Source organism: Rhinopithecus roxellana, chromosome 11 (genome assembly GCF_007565055.1).
Source record: "Rhinopithecus roxellana isolate Shanxi Qingling chromosome 11, ASM756505v1, whole genome shotgun sequence".
NCBI lineage: Eukaryota > Metazoa > Chordata > Mammalia > Primates > Cercopithecidae > Rhinopithecus > Rhinopithecus roxellana.
The window spans coordinates 117,358,204-117,377,448 of record NC_044559.1 but is presented as its reverse complement, the minus strand read 5'-3'; the positions used below and the strand labels follow the sequence as shown (position 1 = coordinate 117,377,448).

Here is a 19,245-nt window from a genome sequence, read left to right as displayed (position 1 = left end):
TTACCTGAGGTCAGGAGTTCGAGAACAGCCTGGCCAACTTGGTGAAACCCCGTCTCTACTAAAAATACAAAAAAAATTAGCCAGGCATGGTAGCACATGCCAGTAGTCCCAGCTACTCAGGACACTGAGGCAGAAGAATCACTTGAACCCAGGAGGCGGAGGTTGCAGTAAGCTGAGATCGCACCATTGCACTCTAGCCTGGGTAACAGAGTGAGACTCCATTTCAAAAAAAAAAAAAAAAAAAGAAAGAAAGAAAGAAAAAATTAACAGTGTAAATATTGGAAAGAAGAAAAACAAAATGTCATTATTCATAGACTATTTGATTGTACATAGAGAAAATCTCCCCCAAATGGATAAATTATTTCTAAATACCAAAGACAAAAGAGTTCAAATATATGAGTTTTTTTTTTTAAAAAAAAGATACTATTCAATGCCACTTCAATCAATATTCCAACTTTTTGTGGAAAAAGACAGGCTGATACTAAACTTTATATGGAAATTAAAAAGGCAGGAAATTCTAGAAGAAAAAGAACCAGCTAGGAAGATTTACTCTTCTGGATATAAAGAACTAGTATAAAGCTTCAAGAACTAAGACAGTGTAGTGTTGGCATAGGAATTATGTATATCTGCACTTGATTTATAACAAAGGTGGCACAGCAGAGAAAAGTGGGCAGGATGGACTTTTTAGTAAATGGTGCTTGGTTCATGGAATGTTATATGGTGAAACAAATTAACTCACTGCTGCACAACATATACAAAGATCAATTCCAGACGTATTGTGAATCTAAAAAAGAATGAAGAAACAATACAGCCTTCAAAATATAATTAGAAGGCCGGGCACAGTGACTCACGCCTGTAATCCCAGCACTTTGGGAGTCCAAGGCGGGTGAATCACTTGAGGTCAGGAGTTCGAGACCAGCCTGGCCAACATGGTGAAACCCTATCTCTATGAAAAACACAAAAATTAGCCGGGTGTGGTGGCACACACCTGTAATCCCAGCTACTTGGGAGGCTGAGAGGGGGGAATCACTCGAACCCAGGAGTTGGAGGTTGCAGTGAATAGTGATTACACCACTGCACTCCAACCTGGGTAATAGGGCAACACTCCATCTCAAAAAAATAAAAGAAAAGAAAAAAATTATATATATATATATATATATATATATAATTAGGGAAAGATTTTCAGACTTCGAAGTTCAGATTCACAATGACAAAATCTTCTGCAAGTGACCCAAGCGCTACCCATAAAGGAAAGAAATAGATAAGCCGCACTATTTTTAAGTTAAGAACTTCTTTTCATGAAAAAGATATAAAAGTGTGAACACAAGTTACAGAGAGGAAAGATATTTGCAATACATATAATCAAAAAGGGCTTGTGTAATCTGAATATGAAAATGAGTCTTCCAAACAGATTTTTAAAAGATAAGCAACACAATAAAAAATGGGCAAGATGAAAAGATGCTCAACCGCAGTAATTACTGGAGAAATGTAGTTTAAAAGTACAATGAGATTCAGGATCGTACCCACCAGAAGAGCTGAAATAAAAAGACACGATGATGCCGGGAGTGGTGGCTCACACCTGTAATCTCAGCATTTTGGGAGGCCGAGGCAGATGGATCACCTGGGGTCAGGAGTTCGAGACCAGCCTGGCCAATATGGTGAAATCCCATCTGTACTAAAAATACAAAAATTAGCCAGGCGTGGTTGTGGGCATCTGTAATCCCAGCTGCTGAGGAGGCTGAGGCAGGAGAATCACCTGGATCTGGGAGACGGAGGTTGCAGTGAGCCAAGATCACATGCGCCACCACACTCCAGCCTGGGCAACAGAGCAAGACCCTGTCTCCAAAAAAATAAAACACAATGCAAGTGTTGGTGAATGCTCCTTCTCTGCTGGTGGGTTCTATAGAGATGCTATAGAAATCAGTACAATCTGCGTGGAAAGCTGTTTGACCTTATCTCTCACAATGTAACATTTCAGTATCTCATGATTCATCAATTCTGCGCCTGCATATGTAACCAACAAAAATGTTTGCATGTGCACACCAAAAGACATATTCACAGATGTTCACATCCGCATTATTTGTAATTGCCAAAACTGGAAACAACCAAGATGGCGACCAAGAGTAGAACACAGAAGTAAATTATGACCTTTTCATAAAATGAAATATTCTACAGCTGAAAACGAATGAGCTTCAGGTATTCACAGAAACAAATGACCCTTACAACCATATTTTAAATAAAAGAAGCCAGACATCATTTGATTTCTCCTTGGAAAAATTTCAAAAACAGGCAAACTAGTCAGAAGTCAAGTTAGAAGTGACTTCTGGAAAGGAGGGAAAGGGAGTCATTGAAAGGAGCATAAAAAAAAGAATGAGCAAGCAATGGGTTTCTGATACAAAACTAAAATAAAATACTAAATGCAAATAAAGGAGCATGGGCATGGAGCTGGCCAAGGTTTCCTTCTTGACCTTGACCTGAGCGATGCTTACCCAGGGGTTGCTTTGTGGTATTCCATTGTTACTGTACTTTTTTCTTTTGTGCACTTTTCTGTTTATGTGTTATACTTCGGTGAAAATTAAATAAGAAAAAAAGGAAAGGAAAGGAAAAGATGTAACAATGGATGAGACATCATAAAAAACAACCAAAAAGGGCTATCGAGCTCCAGATATGCCATCAGTTTACCGCAGTGATGTTTCTTAAAAGGTTGTAAACTAAATTTTTAGTTTTTGGGAACCTTCCAAATGATTTACAAGGTCTTTGGGAGGGGAAAAGACAGATCTAGATCGAAATATTCATCTGTTGCAGTTCACTGGATACAAAGCACATCTGTGTGGCCTCCCAAAATTATTCTGTGCATTCATACATTGTCTAATGTAGCATCTATGATGTATTCTAGCAGCACCTATGATGCCTTCTAACAACCATGTAATTTCTAATGTCATACATTACTTGGTACTGCCCTGTCTCACAACACTTGTGATACTTGTTCTAATTTCCTGTTTATATTTCTAATTTCAGAAAATTCTACCAGAGACCCTGCCATATTTCCTGAGTCCCCTATGCCCTGTACCTAACATTGCCTGGCCTGTAATATACACTTAATGAATATTTGCTTCACATATAAGTGAAATATCACAAGGCAAATTAAGTAACTTAAGTAAATTAAGTATGCTTTGAGAAAACAAAAGTTATCTTTCACAGCACCTTGCAAATCAAGAGGATTAGTGGGGTATTCTTCTCTGACCTTGGATAATGAAGTACTTACAGCCTGAAAGTTTTGCCTAAGATATTCCTGCCCTGCAGGTATCTATCCAAGACCTACTGAAGCTATATTTGGTCAAAATATAAACTCATCATTATTTTCAAATAAATAACACATGCAAATTATTATCAATGGACATATTATCAAAGGTATTAAAACAGAAACGGTCCTTCCCTTAGATCTTGTATTCATTTAGAATTGAGGACAATCATGAAAAACATCAGGTTGGCAGAAAAAACAAATACAGATCAACTTTCACATTTTTCACTTTTTAAATGTTCAAATATCATTTCTGTCTCTCACACACAAACACAAAATTAATTTTTAAAAATTGGCTATTAGACTTTGCTTCACAATCACAGAGGTAACAACGATCTTAGTACTTTAAATAACATATGTTGCAACCTGGAAGAAGACTGGATTACATAAATGTCAAGAACTTTGTTGAGCATGCTGCTCTATCAAATTCCAATAACAAGAAATTATAAAATCTCATAATCTTGTAGCAGAAGAAATCAAAATTCCATACCTCAGTCACTGCTATGGAAAAGGTGAGGCAGGGCAGTGTGGTGAGGACCACACACATCATCAGAACAGGCCTCCTAGCAAAGGAGAAAAAATAAGCCAAAGCAATCATGGACAAGATCGACAGTTCCTCTTACATTCTGCTAATTTTGCAGTTCCTGTTCCATTCATCTATAGTTTTTCTAAGAAGCTGCTGCTTCCCTATTTCCATTTCCCAAATGTTTGCGTATGGCAAAGAGGAACCCGTGCAGAAACCAGAATGCTTCTTCTAGAACAAAGGGGTGAGAGATTTCCAAATAATTAGCAAACCACAAACTATTAAAAGCATCAAATCACAAGTCAAATGAAATTCAACATGTTCATAATTCATTAATTAAAATCCTGCCCAAGAGGTGAGGCTGTAGTGACCAACTGAATAAATGAACAGCGTGACTTTCAAGTTATATTATATCCCATGTTGTAAAATGTATTTTTCAAAAGTACATTTAGAGATGATAAACTATTGGATATTTAAAGATCACTTAAAAACATTTAAATTTTTTTTACTAGAACCAAAAAAACTATACATACATAAAAATGACATAATTTTTCAAACTTGTTTTTGGACCACTTCTTAAACCTTGCATGATCAACCAATCCAATAGCTATTGAGAAATAATACACAGGAAATAGTATATCTTATGACACAGAAAATTTAAATGTGGCCGGGCGCGGTGACTCACTCCTGTAATCCCAGCACTTTGGGAGGCCAAGGTGGGTGAATCATGAGGTTAGGAGATTGAGACCAACCTGGCTAACATGGTGAAACCTCATCTCTACTAAAAATACAAAATATAAGCCAGGCGTAGTGGCGGGCACCTGTAGTCCCATCTACTTGGGAGGCTGAGGCAGAAGAATGGTGTGAACCCGGGAGTTGGAGCTTGCAGTGAGCCAAGATTGCACCACTGCACTCCAGCCTGGGCGAAAGAGTGAGACTCCGTCTCAAAAAAATAAATTAAATAAATAAATAAATAACTAAAACAGAAAATTTAAACGTATGTTTAGCATTCTTAATTTATGGGACAACAAAGGATACTTATTCAAAGGTTTTCTACAATGAAATATTTACCTCCTCTTTGATTCGTTAATATGTATTATGTTCATTCCATTTATATAATGTTTTCTATGTACAAGCAGTATTGAATGCTTTCAAATTATTAATTTCTCCACATTCATAAAAAGAATGAAATCATGTCCTTTGCAGCAACATGGCTGTAGCTGGAGGCCACTATCCTAAATGAATTAACACAGGAACAGAAAACCAAATACTGTATGTTCTCACTTATAAGTGGGAGCTAAATGTTGGGTACTCGTGGACCTAAAGACGGGAATAGACACTGGGGACCATTACAGAGGGGAGAGTGGAAAGGGGGCAAGGGTTGAAAAATTACCTATTGGGTACTATTCTCACTACCTGGGTGGCGGGATCAGTCACACCCCAGACCACAACATTAAGCAACATACCAGTGCAACAAACGTGCACACGTACCCCCTGAATCTAAAATACAAGTTGAAATTATAAAGAATAAAATAATAGAGAACAATTTCTCTTTGGTGCTGTCTTGCCTACCCCATCCCAGCGCCATCTTAGACGTCCTAGGTGTAAATATAAATTAGAAGATGAGATTACCCCTCTCTCATGGCCAGACCTAGTACAACCTGGCTAAGACTAGTCTGATGGAATTTTCAACTGGTAGCTTTCTCTGTTTGTCTGAGCTGAGATCCAAGTTTCTACAACACTAAGTTCTCTAAGTAAGATTGGACAAGTCACTCATAAAGATCTCTTCTTCTCAACTTGACCTCTAAATGATGGCAATGCCCCAGAGACTATTCCCAGACCTGTTCTTTGTCTATATTATCTTCCTGGATTATCTCATCCAGGCTTCAAATCCCACTCATTTGCCCAGGACTGCACAACATATTCTGGCATTTTTCCTGAACTCTGACTTGTCTACCCAATTGTTAGACACTTCCACTTGGATGGCAAAGACACAACTCAGACTTACCATGTCCGAAACAGAGCCCAAGTCCTCCTCCTTACTTGTTCCAGTCTATCACCTAATCCTGTCTGATTTACTGCCAAAGTCCATTTCAAACTCCTTTTCTGCCAACACCGTAGTTCATCCACTGTCACCTCTCATCTGCCATATTTCCTAACTGGTTTCCTGTTGGTGGTTCTATTCTTGCATAGCAAAAACATTGTCTTCATTTTTTTTTTAATGAAATCATGCTTTTAAAATGTAAAACACATCTTGTCACTGCTCCAACGTTGGGGAAAGGAAGGAGGTTATTCGTTAATGGGTATAAAGCTTTAGTTTTGCAAGATGAAAAGAGTTTCGTGGATGGATGGTGGCAATGGTCACACAACATTGTGAATGTACTTAATGCCACTGAACCGTACCCTTAAAATGATTAAGATAGTAAATTTTATATTATGTGTTTTTATCACAATTTTTAAAAATCTTTGATGAACACACAATGCGATTAGAATCAAATTGAATCTTATTACCCTAGTCTACATGCTGTACATGATGTGGTTTCTCTTAATGCTTCTACTCTCATATATAGTATAGGAAACACATACAGGCACACACACACACACACACACACACATGCACACACACACGAGTTGTATACATAGCCCTTATGACTACCTAGAAATCTGCTGATTCTTTGTTTATTGTTTGTCATCTTCCTCTTTCCTCATCCCCTGAGGTAAGTTCTGTGGAAGCAGGGACCGTATCTGACTTATTTGCTACTTTATTTCCAGCATCCAGAATAATGTTTCTGAACCATTTTTGTGCGATGAAATTTCTGAGAGTCTAGTGAATCCTATGAACCCTTCTCAGGACAACATTTTTAAATGAGTAAAATGAAATACACAGATTTTTAGAAGATAAATCAATTATATTGAAATTATCCAAATTTTAAAAATTACCTAAAGTCTTTCATTAAAAATTATATACAATTTATGGTTCTTTTTTAAAGAATTATGTAGTAATCCAGATTCTTTTTAAAGTTTAAACTTGGATGAGAAACAATTTACATAATTTCTTTCATTAACCTCATAACAATATATGTGTCTATCTATGAACATGTCTTTTTCTTTCTTTTTTTTTTTTTTTTTGAGACGGAGTCTCGCTCTGTCGCCCAGGCTGGAGTGCAGCGGCGCGATCTCGGCTCACTGCAAGCTCCGCCTCCCGGGTTTACGCCATTCTCCTGCCTCAGCCTCCCGAGTAGCTGGGACTACAGGCGCCCGCCATCTCGCCCGGCTAGTTTTTTGTATTTTTTAGTAGAGACGGGGTTTCACCGTGTAGACCAGGATGGTCTCGATCTCCTGACCTCGTGATCCACCCGTCTCGGCCCCCCAAACTGCTGGGATTACAGGCTTGAGCCACCGCGCCTGGAGAACATTTCTTTTTAAATTTTCTTTGGAGCAGGCCAGGCCTGGTGGCTCATGCCTGTAATTCCAGCACTTTGGGAGGCCAAGGTGGGTGGATCACTTGAGCCCAGGAGTTTGAGATCAGCCTGGGCAACACAGCAAATCCTCGTCTCTACAAAAAAAAATACAAAAATTAGCCAAATGTGGTGGTGTGTATCTGTAGTCACAGCTACTTTGGAGGCTGAGGCAGGAGAATCTCTTGAACCTTAGGAGTCAGAGGTTGGAGCAAGCCAAGATCACACCACTGCACTCTAGCCTGGATGACAGAGCCAGACTCTGTCTCAAAAAAAAAAAAAAAAAGGAGTACTTAAGATCTAGTAAAAATTGTAATCACTCATAATTTCAAGATAGTGAAGATCATAAACCATATACTGAAGTCTCTCCTACAACTGTTGTGTCGTATGAAAAGATCTGTGATATATGGTCTGAAAAGCTCTATGTAATAAAGTTACAGGTCCTACTAATACTACTGTGGTTTGTTACCAACATCCACATCACAAAAGATTGGTGGCTTTCAATTAGAGGTTAATGAAAGAAATAATGTAAACTGTTTCTCATCCAAGTTCAAGAACTTCATGATGCTAGAGAATGTCCAACACATAGTAGGAATTCAATAAATACTAAATGAATGGACTCATTAGTAATTAAATAACAACCCAAGTTTATGTTTTATTTAACCAGAAGTTACATTAACCTGTGTTTGAAAATCTTGACTAGGATATGCTTATACATATATATATATATATATACACACACACATATACACACACATACACACACACACATATATATATACACAAAATATATATATATTTTTTGAGATGGAGTCTCGCTCTGCCACCCAGGCTGGAGTGCAGTGGCTGATCTTGGCTCACTGCAACCTCTGCCTCTCAGGTTCAAGCGATTCTCCTGCCTCAGCCTCCTGAGTAGCTGGGATTACAGGTGCATGTCATCACGCCCAGTTAATTTTTGTATTTTTAGTAGAGGCGGGGTTTCACCATGTTGGTCAGGCTGGTCTCAAACTCCTGACCTCATGATCCACCTGCCTCGGCCTCCCAAACTGCTGGGATTACAGGCATGAGCCACATGCCAAAAAGATATGTTGAAATCCCAAATTCCAGTACTTCAGAATGTGATCTTATTTGGAAATAAGATCTTTATGAAGATAATCAAGTTAAAATAAGATCATTAAGGTGGGTCCTAATCCAATATGACTGGTGTTCTTATAAAAATGGGGAAATTTGGTGACAGAGTTGCACAGGGGAAGACTATGTGAAGAAACCCATGATGTACCATGTGATGATGAAGGCAGAAATCAGAGTGATGCATTTACAAGCCAAGGAACATCAAAGATTGCCAAAAACACACCAGAAGCAAGGAGAAAGACATGGAACAAATTCTTTCTCATATCCCTCAGAAAGAAGCAATCCTACCAATATCTTGATCTCAGTGTTTTCACCTCTGGAATTTTGAGGCAATAAATTTCTGTTGTTCAAGCCATCCAGTTGGTGGTACTTTGTTATGGCATTTCTAGGAAACTTACACTAATTTTGCGACTGGAATGTGGAATGCTGCTGTAACAAACACCTAAAGATGTAGAAGTGACTTTGGAATTGAGTAATGAGTAGAGACTGGCTGAGTTGTGAGATGCATGATAGAAAAAGCCTAGATTGCCTTGAAGAGACTGTTGGTAGAAACACAGGTGTTAAAGGACATTCTAGTGAGGGCTCAGAAAGAAAAAGGAGGGATATAGAGAAAACTTTTAGCATCTTAGAGAGTAGACATATTGTCATGAACAGAGTATTGTTAGAAATATGAATGCTAAGTTACTTCTGGTGAGGTTTAACATGGAAATGAGGAACATATTATAGCAAACTGGAGGAAAGGTGATCCTTTCTATGAAATGGCAGAAAATTTGGCTATACTGTGCTCTGCTGGATAGAAAGTAGAACTTGCAAGTAATGAACTGAGATATTTAGCTGAGGATGTTTCTAAGCAAAGTGTTGAAGGCACAGCCTGTTTCCTCCCTGCTATTTACAATAAAATGTGAGTGAAGGAAGTGAGATAAATTGAAAAAGGAATTTTTAAGCAAAAAGGAATTAGAACTTGAAGATTTGGCAAATTCTCAGGCTATCCATATTGCAAATGATAAGAAAGCAAGTTTGGAAGAGAACACCAAGGTTGTGGTTTGTGAATCCAGTCAACCATCTCAGCAGAAGTATTGCTGGCCTGGACTGAAAGTGGCAGAGATAAGATGAAATGAAGAAACGCTGTTGGACTTCTAGGACTCTAGGGAGCAAATGGGTTGATAGAGCTATTTGGCTGCAAATGTGTTATCTTTCAGAAAAGAAAAAAATGACTTTGACAGTGGTTCCAAAGCCAGGGAGACTGGTGCTACAACCACAAACCCAGAGGTGCTCAACTTAAATCCATAGGGCAGAGCCATGACCATCCAAGGCTGAGGGGTTGGGGCTGCTGCCCTCACAGGCCTGGATGATGGGCTCAGAGGAATCAGCAACAAGACACAGAGGATTATTTTTAAACCTTAAAAGCTAATGGGATTTTCCTTCCTAGCTTTTGAACTTGCGTGGGACCCATGACTCCTCTTTCTCTTCCAAATTCTCCCTTTTGGAATGGTAATGTCTATCCTGCTCCACCATTGCATGTGGGAAGCAAGTAACTTTTTGTCCAGCTTCACAGGTTTGCAGATGGAAAGAAACTCTGACCCAGGAGGAATCATATCCCACGTCTTGCCTATAACTTGTTGGGATGATTTAGAGGGAAAGGTTTGGGATTTTGAGTTGATGATGTGTAGTTGAGATTTGGGACTTAGAATTGATGCTGGGATGATTAGGACTTTTGGAGGTATTGAGATGAATGAGTCTATTTTGCACACCAAAAGAACATGAATTTTGGGAGGGTCAGAGAGTGAAATCCTACGGTTTGAATTATATACCCCAAAACAGACATGTTTAAGTCCCAATCCCCAGTATCTCCGAATGTGACCTTATTTGTAAATTGGGTGTTTATAGAGGTCATCAAGTAAAAATGGGGCATAAGGGGAGACTCGTATCCAATATGACTGTTGTCTTTTAAAAAAGGGAAAATCTGGGACCAGGCATGGTGCCTCATGCCTGTAATTCCAGGACTTTTGGAGGCCAAGGTGGGCAGATCACAAGGTCAAGAGATTGAGACCATCCTTGCCAACATGGTGAAATCCCTTCTCTACTAAAAATACAAAAATTAGCTGGGCATGGGGGCATGTGCCTGTAGTCCCAGCTACTCGGGAGGCTGAGGCAAGAGAATTGCTTGAATCTGGGAGGCGGAGGTTGAGGTAAGCCAAGATCGTGCCATTGCACTCCAGCCTGGGAGACAGAGTGAGACCCTGTCCCAAAAAAGAAAAAAAAGAAAGCGGGGGTGAAATCTGAAAACAGACATGCAGGTGGGGAAGACTAAGTGAGGAAACATAGGAAGAATGCCATGTGAAGATGAAGGCACACATCAGAGTGATGCATCTACAGATCAAGGAACATCAAAGATTGCCAGCAACTACCAGCAGCCAGGAGAGGGGCATGAACAGAGCCTTCCTTACATCTCTCACAAGGAACCAACCTGCCGTCACCTTGATTTTAGACTTCTCACCTTCAGAACTTTTAGGTATTTCAGAATTTGAAACAAATTTCTGTTGTTTAAGCCACCAAGTTTGTGATACTTTGTTACAGCAGTCCTAGGACGCTACTACAAGTAATGGGATTTAGGTTAGAAATATCACAGACACTTCTTTGAAAGACTCTTCATGCTGCAAAGAATGCAAGTTTGCGACCATAGTACGATTGGCTAAAGAAAAGGACACGTGGCCGGGCGCAGTGACTCAAGCCTGTAATCCCTGCACTTTGGGAGGCCGAGACGGGTGGATCACGAGGTCAGGAGATCAAGACCATCCTGGCTAACACGGTGAAACCCCGTCTCTACAAAAAAATACAAAAAATTAGCCGGGCGAGGTGGCAGGCGCCTGTAGTCCCAGCTACTCGGGAGGCTGAGGCAGGAGAATGGCGTGAACCCGGGAGGCGGAGCTTGCAGTGAGCTGAGATCCGGCCACTGCACTCCAGCCTGGGCGACAGAGCCAGACTCCATCTCAAAAAAAAACAAAAACAAACAAACAAAAAAAAGTACAAAAAACCAGCCGGGTATGGTGGTGAGCGCCTCTAGTCCCAGCTACTCGGGAGGCTGAGGCAGGAGAATGGCGTAAACCCAGGAGGCGGAGCTTGCAGTGAGCTGAGATCCGGCCACTGCGCTCCAGCCTGGGCGACAGAGCGAGACTCTGTCTCAAAAAAAAAAAAAAAGGAAAGAAAAGGACACGTGGGCATGGTGTAACTTCCGCATGAAAGACTGAGTTAGGGTACTGCCCATAGACCTCTGTGTGCATCATAATAAACTGGCAATGAGAAGGACCCTCCTAGGAATGGGACCCATTAAGGATGAACTAAGTAAGCTCAGCCACGTTGGGTTAAAAATTCTTGTTTGTGCAGCAAGCATTCTGGCCCTGAGATTTTTCATAGAGGAAGCATGGTGGGTGGAAAGGATCAGATGAGAACTTGGGAAATGACTGTCTGCTCAGAAACATAAATCCTTTTACCAAACTCATGAAGTTAAAGTTTCCGTGCCCATCTTTCAAGGCTTTCAAAATCTAGTATTAACGTTCCAACATATAATAACGCTCGGCTCTTTACGACAACTCAGTGAGCTCATATTATACCCCAGGCTAAGCGCTACAGGAAAGAATTTTACCTATGACAACCCCACAACAACCCTCTGAGTGAGGTATCAACGCTACAGCAATGAAACTGATGTTGAAGGCTGAATTAATTTGCCCAAGATCCCATGGCTGGGAAGTGAAAGATGAATTCTAATCCAGGTCTTGTGAACTCCAAAACTCACAGCCTGAACCACTCTGCAATGCTGCCAACCCATTTCTCACCATTCGCTCCTTTCTAAGCAAGTAGGTCTTTTCCTACCCCTTAAACAATTCACTATGTCAACTCATTCCTCATATTAACCCTCCTCCTCTGGATACCCTCCCACACCCAGCTTTCCAAGCTCAGTGCAAATCAAGCTTTCCTTACGAGACACTCTCTGATTACTCCAAAACATAGTGCTTTTCTAATAAACCTGAGTCCATAAACCACATGTACTAAAAAGCTGCTGAGTTCAAGGCACTGTGGTGGGTTGATGGGGCAGGGTGGAAAGGGACAGGTAGGAAGGATGGATCAAAAAAGACATCTCCTTTACTGTCAGTATTGAGGGTTTGTTTTTGTTGTTGTTGCTGTTGTTTTCTTTTTTTAATAGAAAGACAGGGTCTTGCTATGTTGCTGAAGCTGGTTTCAAACTCCTGGCCTCAAGTGATCCTCCCACCTCAGCCTCCCAAGTAACGGAGACTACAGTCATGCATCACCATGCCCAGGTAATTTTTTTAAAATTTCCTGTAGAGACAGGGTCTTGCTATGTTGCCCAGGCTGGTCTCAAACTCCTGGTCTCAAGCAATCTTCTTGCCTCAGCCTTCCAAGGCTGTGCCCAGTCACTACTAAGTTTTGATGATGCTCTTCTCTGGGATAATAAAGGACTAGTGGTGGGCCACATAAAATTTGGTGATTTGTTGTACAGTGGTTTATATCACTTTCTAGTTTTTTCATGTACAACTATCTAGACTCCACAGTGGACTACAGAGTCCCTGAGGATGGAGGCAGTACCTGAGAACAAAGGCATGTACCTGCAGTAGCCTGGAAATAATGCTGACTAACATGAAGAATTCGGGTAGGGAGGCTGGGCATGGTGGCTCATGTCTGTAATCCAAGCACTTTGGGAGGCCGAGACAAGTGGATTGCCTGAGTCCGGGAGTTCGAGACCAGCTGGGCAACCTAGCAAATCCTGTCTCTACAAGAAATTTAAAAATTAGTCAGGTGTGGTGGTGCACACCTGTAGTCCCAGCTACTCAGGTGGCTGAGATGGGAGGATCACTTGAGCCTGGGAGGTTGAGGCTACAGTGAGCTATGATCATGCCACTGCACTCCAACATGGGTGACAGAGCAAGACCCTGTCTCGACAAAAACCTAAATATATATATTTACAAATATATATATATAATGAAACCTAAATATATATAGATATACATTTACCTATCTGAATTTCTTTTATATATACACACACACACATATATATTTAAATATACCTATATATATTTAGGTTTCATTACATATATTTATAAATACATATATTTAGATTTTGTCTTTTATATATATAAATATATATATTTAGGTTTTGTTATATATATATATATGAAATTCAGATAGGTAAATGTAGACCTATTAAACAAACCCATAGAGCAGACTCATGGATCACTATTAACCTGGAGGATTTCTAGTAAAACTAGGTTTAGTCAATCATACACTCTGTTATGAAATAGGTGACGTAATTGCAGTGGAAGCTAATAGCATTATATCAATACATGAAGTCAGTAGCTGCATCAAGAGGATATCAGCGTGTCACTAAGATAATATCCAGGCATTAAAAATCCAGCCAGCATCCCAAGGAGACTTTCAAAAGAGTCAAAGGTCGAGAAATCATGGGATAGGAATGGCTGATGGAACTCTGCCCACTGGAGAAGAGAAAACTTAGCAGACTGAGATGTGGCGTGGTTGAGATGGCAGAATGATGTCACTGCCTTCAAATGTTGCAAAAATTTAACACAGATACAGTAAGCTCAGAGAAGTCACCCCTGGAGACACAATTTGGGGAGTTGTCATCCTGCAAGGGGCAGTTTACATTATGCAAGCTGATGGGAGTGCTCAAAAAACAATAGAAATGGGAAATAGGCAGTGACGGGCACAGCTCCTGGCCATGGAGAAAGAAAGGACAGAGGAGGCGAAGTCTACAAATGGATGGGAAAGAGAGCTACATAGTGATAGGTTTCGTTTCAACATAAGAGAATAAGGAAGGCTGTACTACGCAGAGCCACAGAAAGTAGTGAGTTCTCTGTAGAACCAGAGGTATTTGCATTGTGAGAAATCATTTTGTAGATGAACACTAAGAGTTTGCCCAGCTCCAGGATGCTGTGGAATAATGTCAATATTTGATTTACAAGCAAGGAGAAGAGGAGATTTTTAAGGGGTGGGGCTGAGATACAGAAAATTTCTTTTTTTCTTTTTTTTTTTTTTTGAGACATAGTCTTACTCTGTTGCCCAGACTGGAGTACAGTGGTATAATCTCGGCTCACTGCAAACTCTGCCTCCCGGGTTCAAGTGATTCTCCTGCCTCAACCTCCTGAGTAGCTGGGACTACAGGCGCACGCTGCCACACCCAGTTAACTTTTGTATTTTTTAGTAGAGATGGGGTTCCACCATGTTGGTCAGGCTGGTCTTGAACTCCAGACCTCAAGTGGTCCACCTACTTTGGCCTCCCAAAGTGCTAGGATTACAGGTGTGAACCAGCATGCCTGGCCCAGAAAACTTTTTTTAAGAAGAGAATTACCCTATTGACAAGGATTGGGAGGGAACTCGTGGGGAGAAAAGAAGCAAAAGGTAGGAAGACCAGTGGGTGAAGGTTGCCAGAGTCCAAGCGTTAGTTAATGAAATCGTCTTCATTTTTCCTTGAACAGAAATGATCAGGACAAATCAGGTCTGACACTGGATTTGAATATATGAAAATTTGGGGGACCACATCAGAAACTGAAGTTTTGATGGTCTGGAAATAAGGGCCTAACTGGGATGAGAGAAACAGTCATGGAGAACAAGGAGCTGATGCAAGACAGAGGAAGAGGAAGAATTACCAGAATGTGGTGACTTCCTGCATAGGATGAGGAGAGAAAAGAAAAAGTAAATATACTCCTGCTGGTTTGCTGTGTGATATGGCTTGACTGGGTCTCCACCCAAATCTCATCTTGAATTGTAGCTCCCAGAATTCCCATATGTCATGGGAGGGACCTGGTCAGAGGTAATTGAATCATGGGGTGGGTCTTTCCTGTGCTGTTCTTGTGATAGTGAATAAGTCTTACGGATCTGACAGTTTTATAAAGGGGAGTTCCCCTGCACGTGCACTCTTGCCTGCTGCCATGTAAGACATGACTTTGTTCCTTATTTGCCTTCAGCCATTATTGTGAGGCCTCCCCAGAGATATGGAACTGTGAGTCCATCAAACCTCTTTCCTTTATAAATTACCCAGTCTCAGGTATGTCTTTATTACCAGCATGAGAACAGACTAATACACTGGATTTAGTAGGGCAAGGAAGATAAAGCCTGGAGTCAACTATGACAAAATTATTGATCTTTTTCATGTATAATGCCCAAGACCAAACTGTAAAGGAAATATGGATAGCTTAAACTCTGTGAAAAATAAAAGTTCTCCATATCAAAAACACGAAAGTAAAATTAAAAGACTAATGATAACTCTGAAATGTATGCTACATCAAATTCAACATCCTTATTGCTTGATGATCTTGTGCAATTAAAACAAATGAACATCCTTAATGTTTATAGAACTCATAAATCTGTAGCAAAAGAAAGGACATACCAACAGAAAAAGAGATCAAGGACAAAAATACATGATTTTTAGAAAATACAAACAGCCAATAAATCTATGAGAAAATGTTCAACACGATAGATAATAGATTCACTAACAGAAACTGGAATGTTCTGAGAAGTAAACTGGTAAGCAGCAGTGTGTAGTTAATGGGGTCTTACCAATTAATGATCTCTCAGAGGTGCTGAAAAGTGAGCTGCATTTCCTTCAGGTTAGCCCTTGTGTCCAGGAGTGCACAGATGTCACTAATGCTGTGTGTTTCAGTTGTAGGGGCCAACGCGGAGCAATAAGGTGCTCAAAACTCCCTTGGGGCAGTCCTAGCTCAACTACTCATTGGCTCTGTGATCTTCTAACTCCTGTGCCTCAATTTCCTCATTTATAAAGCAGAGACTATCATTGTTCTTGCATATCAAGATTAGAAAATCAACTAAAATAACACAAACAATGTGTTTAAAATTATGCTTGATACATAGCACTTGCTCAATAAATATTTGTTCTTACTTTACTGCAACTACAACAGCTACTACTACTATGATCACCACCACCACTACCTAAAGCAGATCAACAGCAAAATCTCATGGAATATATCAAAAACTTGAGCCGGGTAAAATGTTGCTCAAAATGGTCGGGTCTTTCAAACTTGCCCTTCCCAGGATTCCTGACATGTTCATAGTCTGAATTAATCATACTCCAAAGGACTCAAACGAATGCCCGAAATATAGCTCTAGGTCCCAAGACAGTCTGGGAATCTCCACAAATATTCTAGGATTATCCTGCTGCCAATGTACCTTCTCAATGAAGATCTGCTTCCGTTTCAGGCTAGCCTTGTATGTAGCTCAGTGTTATCACAGATTTACTGATATTCCAGGAAAAGAACCCTCTTATTTCCTGGAATACACAGTTTGGTGTGTATATAAATAGCTTTCTTCATTCCCCCAAGCATCTCCCTCGTTGATTATGAATTTTGGCAGGCATCCCTAGAATGGAGCCATAATTTCAGAAAAATCAGGAAGTGTTAATGAGAGAAGGGAAAGTACTGGATTAAAGTTCAGCCTCCAGTACACTTTAAGCTCTCTGAAATTGTTTCCTCCCTCACAAAATGGGAATTATGTCTGCTTGGTCAACTTTACAACACTGACATGAAGGCCTAGTGAGAAAATGAAATGAAAAATGTAACACAATAAAACATAAATATGACATAAAATAAAACATAGTAACTCTGTGAATGTAAAACATGCCTGAGATACTAATGATCTCACTCTATTGGTGTTCATTCTTCTCAAAGAATAAAAGAAACCTGCAAAATTCTCCAAAATTGAGGAATATTACTGACAGCACATATTTTTCCTTCAGTTTTATTGTCACTTCTACCACTTTTCAGAGTCATTCTGGAGATTTAACATGATTACATTTTTAATGAAAACAGTAAATTCAGTCTGAGGTCACAACACTTATATTCATTGAATGATTACTACAGACCAGTTGCTACACTAGGAACTTTACATGCATGATCTTACGAAGTTTCTTGAAACAGCACCCCAAAAAAGAAACTTAAGTTGTCCCTGTTTTGCTCATGAAAAAAATTAAGGCTCAAAGAATTCAAATAACTCACATAAGGTTTCACGGTCAATGTCAAAGCTAGGATTTGAATCCAGGCCAGTTTTCTTTTATATCTATTCCTGGGCACACCCTTTGCTGACTGATGACTCACTCCCTCCTGAAGACCAGCCTCACAGGGCTCATAACACCAGCCTGGACCTTCAGGGAAGCTCTCAGATAAGCCTTATCAACATCAAATCATGAATGTTCAGGGTCTATGAAATTGCTCATAAACAACTATTTGACTATTCCTCAAAAATACTTCATATGCTCAATCCTTAACTTTCTCTAGTAGCAATTATTTTTGCATTATCTTCATGTAGCAATCAAGATATGACACTCCATATATTACCCCATGTATTATAAGAGCCAAATACACCTCTGGGTGAAATATATATTAATGACATTAAAAGCATTGCATTTTCTGGCTGGACGTGGCGGCTCACGCCTGTAATCCCAGCACTCTGGGAGACCAAAGTGGGCGGATCACTTGAGGTCAGGAGTTGGAGACCAGCCTGGCCAACATGGTGAAACTCTGTCTCTACTAAAAGTAAAAAAATTAGCCAGGCATGGTGGCACACGCCTATAATCCCAGTTACTTGGGAGGCTGAGATGAGACAACAGCTTGAACCCCAGAGGTGGAGGTTGCAGTGAGCTGAGATCATGACACTGCATTCCAGCCTGGGCAACAGATTGAGACTCCGTCTCAAAAAACACAAACAAACAAACAAACAAACAAACAAACAAAACACATTGCATTTCTCTTGAAACACACTTGGCATTCAAAGTCAGAAAAAATAAAGGAAAAGAAAGTTGCATGAGATAGAGAAAGTTGCATGAGATAGAGAAAATTGCATGGAATTAGACAGACCCAGGCTCACAAATCCTAGCTCCCCCGTTATGTAGCTTTTTTTTTTTTTTTTGAGACAGGGTTTTCCTCTGTTACCCAGGCTAGAGTGCAGTGGCATGATCTCAACACACTGCAGCCTTAATCTCCCGGGCTCAAGTGATCCTCCCCTTTAGCTCCCAGAGCAACTGAGACTACAGGCACGCACCACCATGCCTGGTTAATTTTTTAATTTCTTTGTAGAGATAGGGTCTCACTACACTGCCTAGGCTGGTCTTGAACTCCTGCGCTCAAGCGATCCTCACACCTCAGCCTCTCAAAGTCTTGGAATTACAGGCATGAGCTACCATGCCTGGCTCCACCTGCTAGCTTTATCAATTGACAAAGTTAATTACTTCAAGTTCCAGTGTCTTTGTCTGTAAAATGAGAATACTAGCGTCTACACTTCACTGAGTTGTTGTAAAGTTCAAACTCAATAGTACAGAAGTTGTAAAGCTCCTAGAACAGTGCTCAGTAGCTATTGCTTCTCTTCTGTGCCAGTAAAAGATAAGTATATGATAATGCTCATGAATGTGGCCAGAAGGAAACAGTTTCAGTTTCACTGAAATTACAGATAACCTGTCCACTGTCTAAACACTATTTAAAACACGTGTAGCCAGCCACACCCGCAAACAGAAACTAAACACTGGAAGTGTATTTCCCAAAAGAAATCACTGAGAGATATAGTTATGACAAAACACTTTAGCACAGGGGAGGTACCTGAGCCAGATGTACGAAATGAAATCTGAGCAGACACCAGAGGTGACTAATATACCACGTGCACTGAGGGGCAAAAACGAAAGCCTACTCTGTTCCTTAATCTCAATTGCCCCAGGAGAATGAGACCTTGTCCTTCAAAGAGGCAGTCTGGGACAGTGGCTAGAAGTATCCATTACGGAGTCAGATAGACCTAGGTCCAAA

The 19,245-nt window shown here is 40.3% G+C and overlaps 1 protein-coding gene across 1 annotated transcript in view; it reads right to left on the bottom strand.

Annotated features, from left to right (window-relative positions):
- TMEM236 (transmembrane protein 236) overlaps window positions 1-19,245 on the bottom strand; it is a 45,592-nt gene that overhangs the window by 21,624 nt on the left and 4,723 nt on the right. The window contains exon 2 of the mRNA XM_010354748.2: window positions 3,792-3,864. Within this exon, the coding sequence (XP_010353050.1) occupies window positions 3,792-3,864 (73 nt within the window). The remainder of the gene's footprint in view (window positions 1-3,791; window positions 3,865-19,245) is intronic.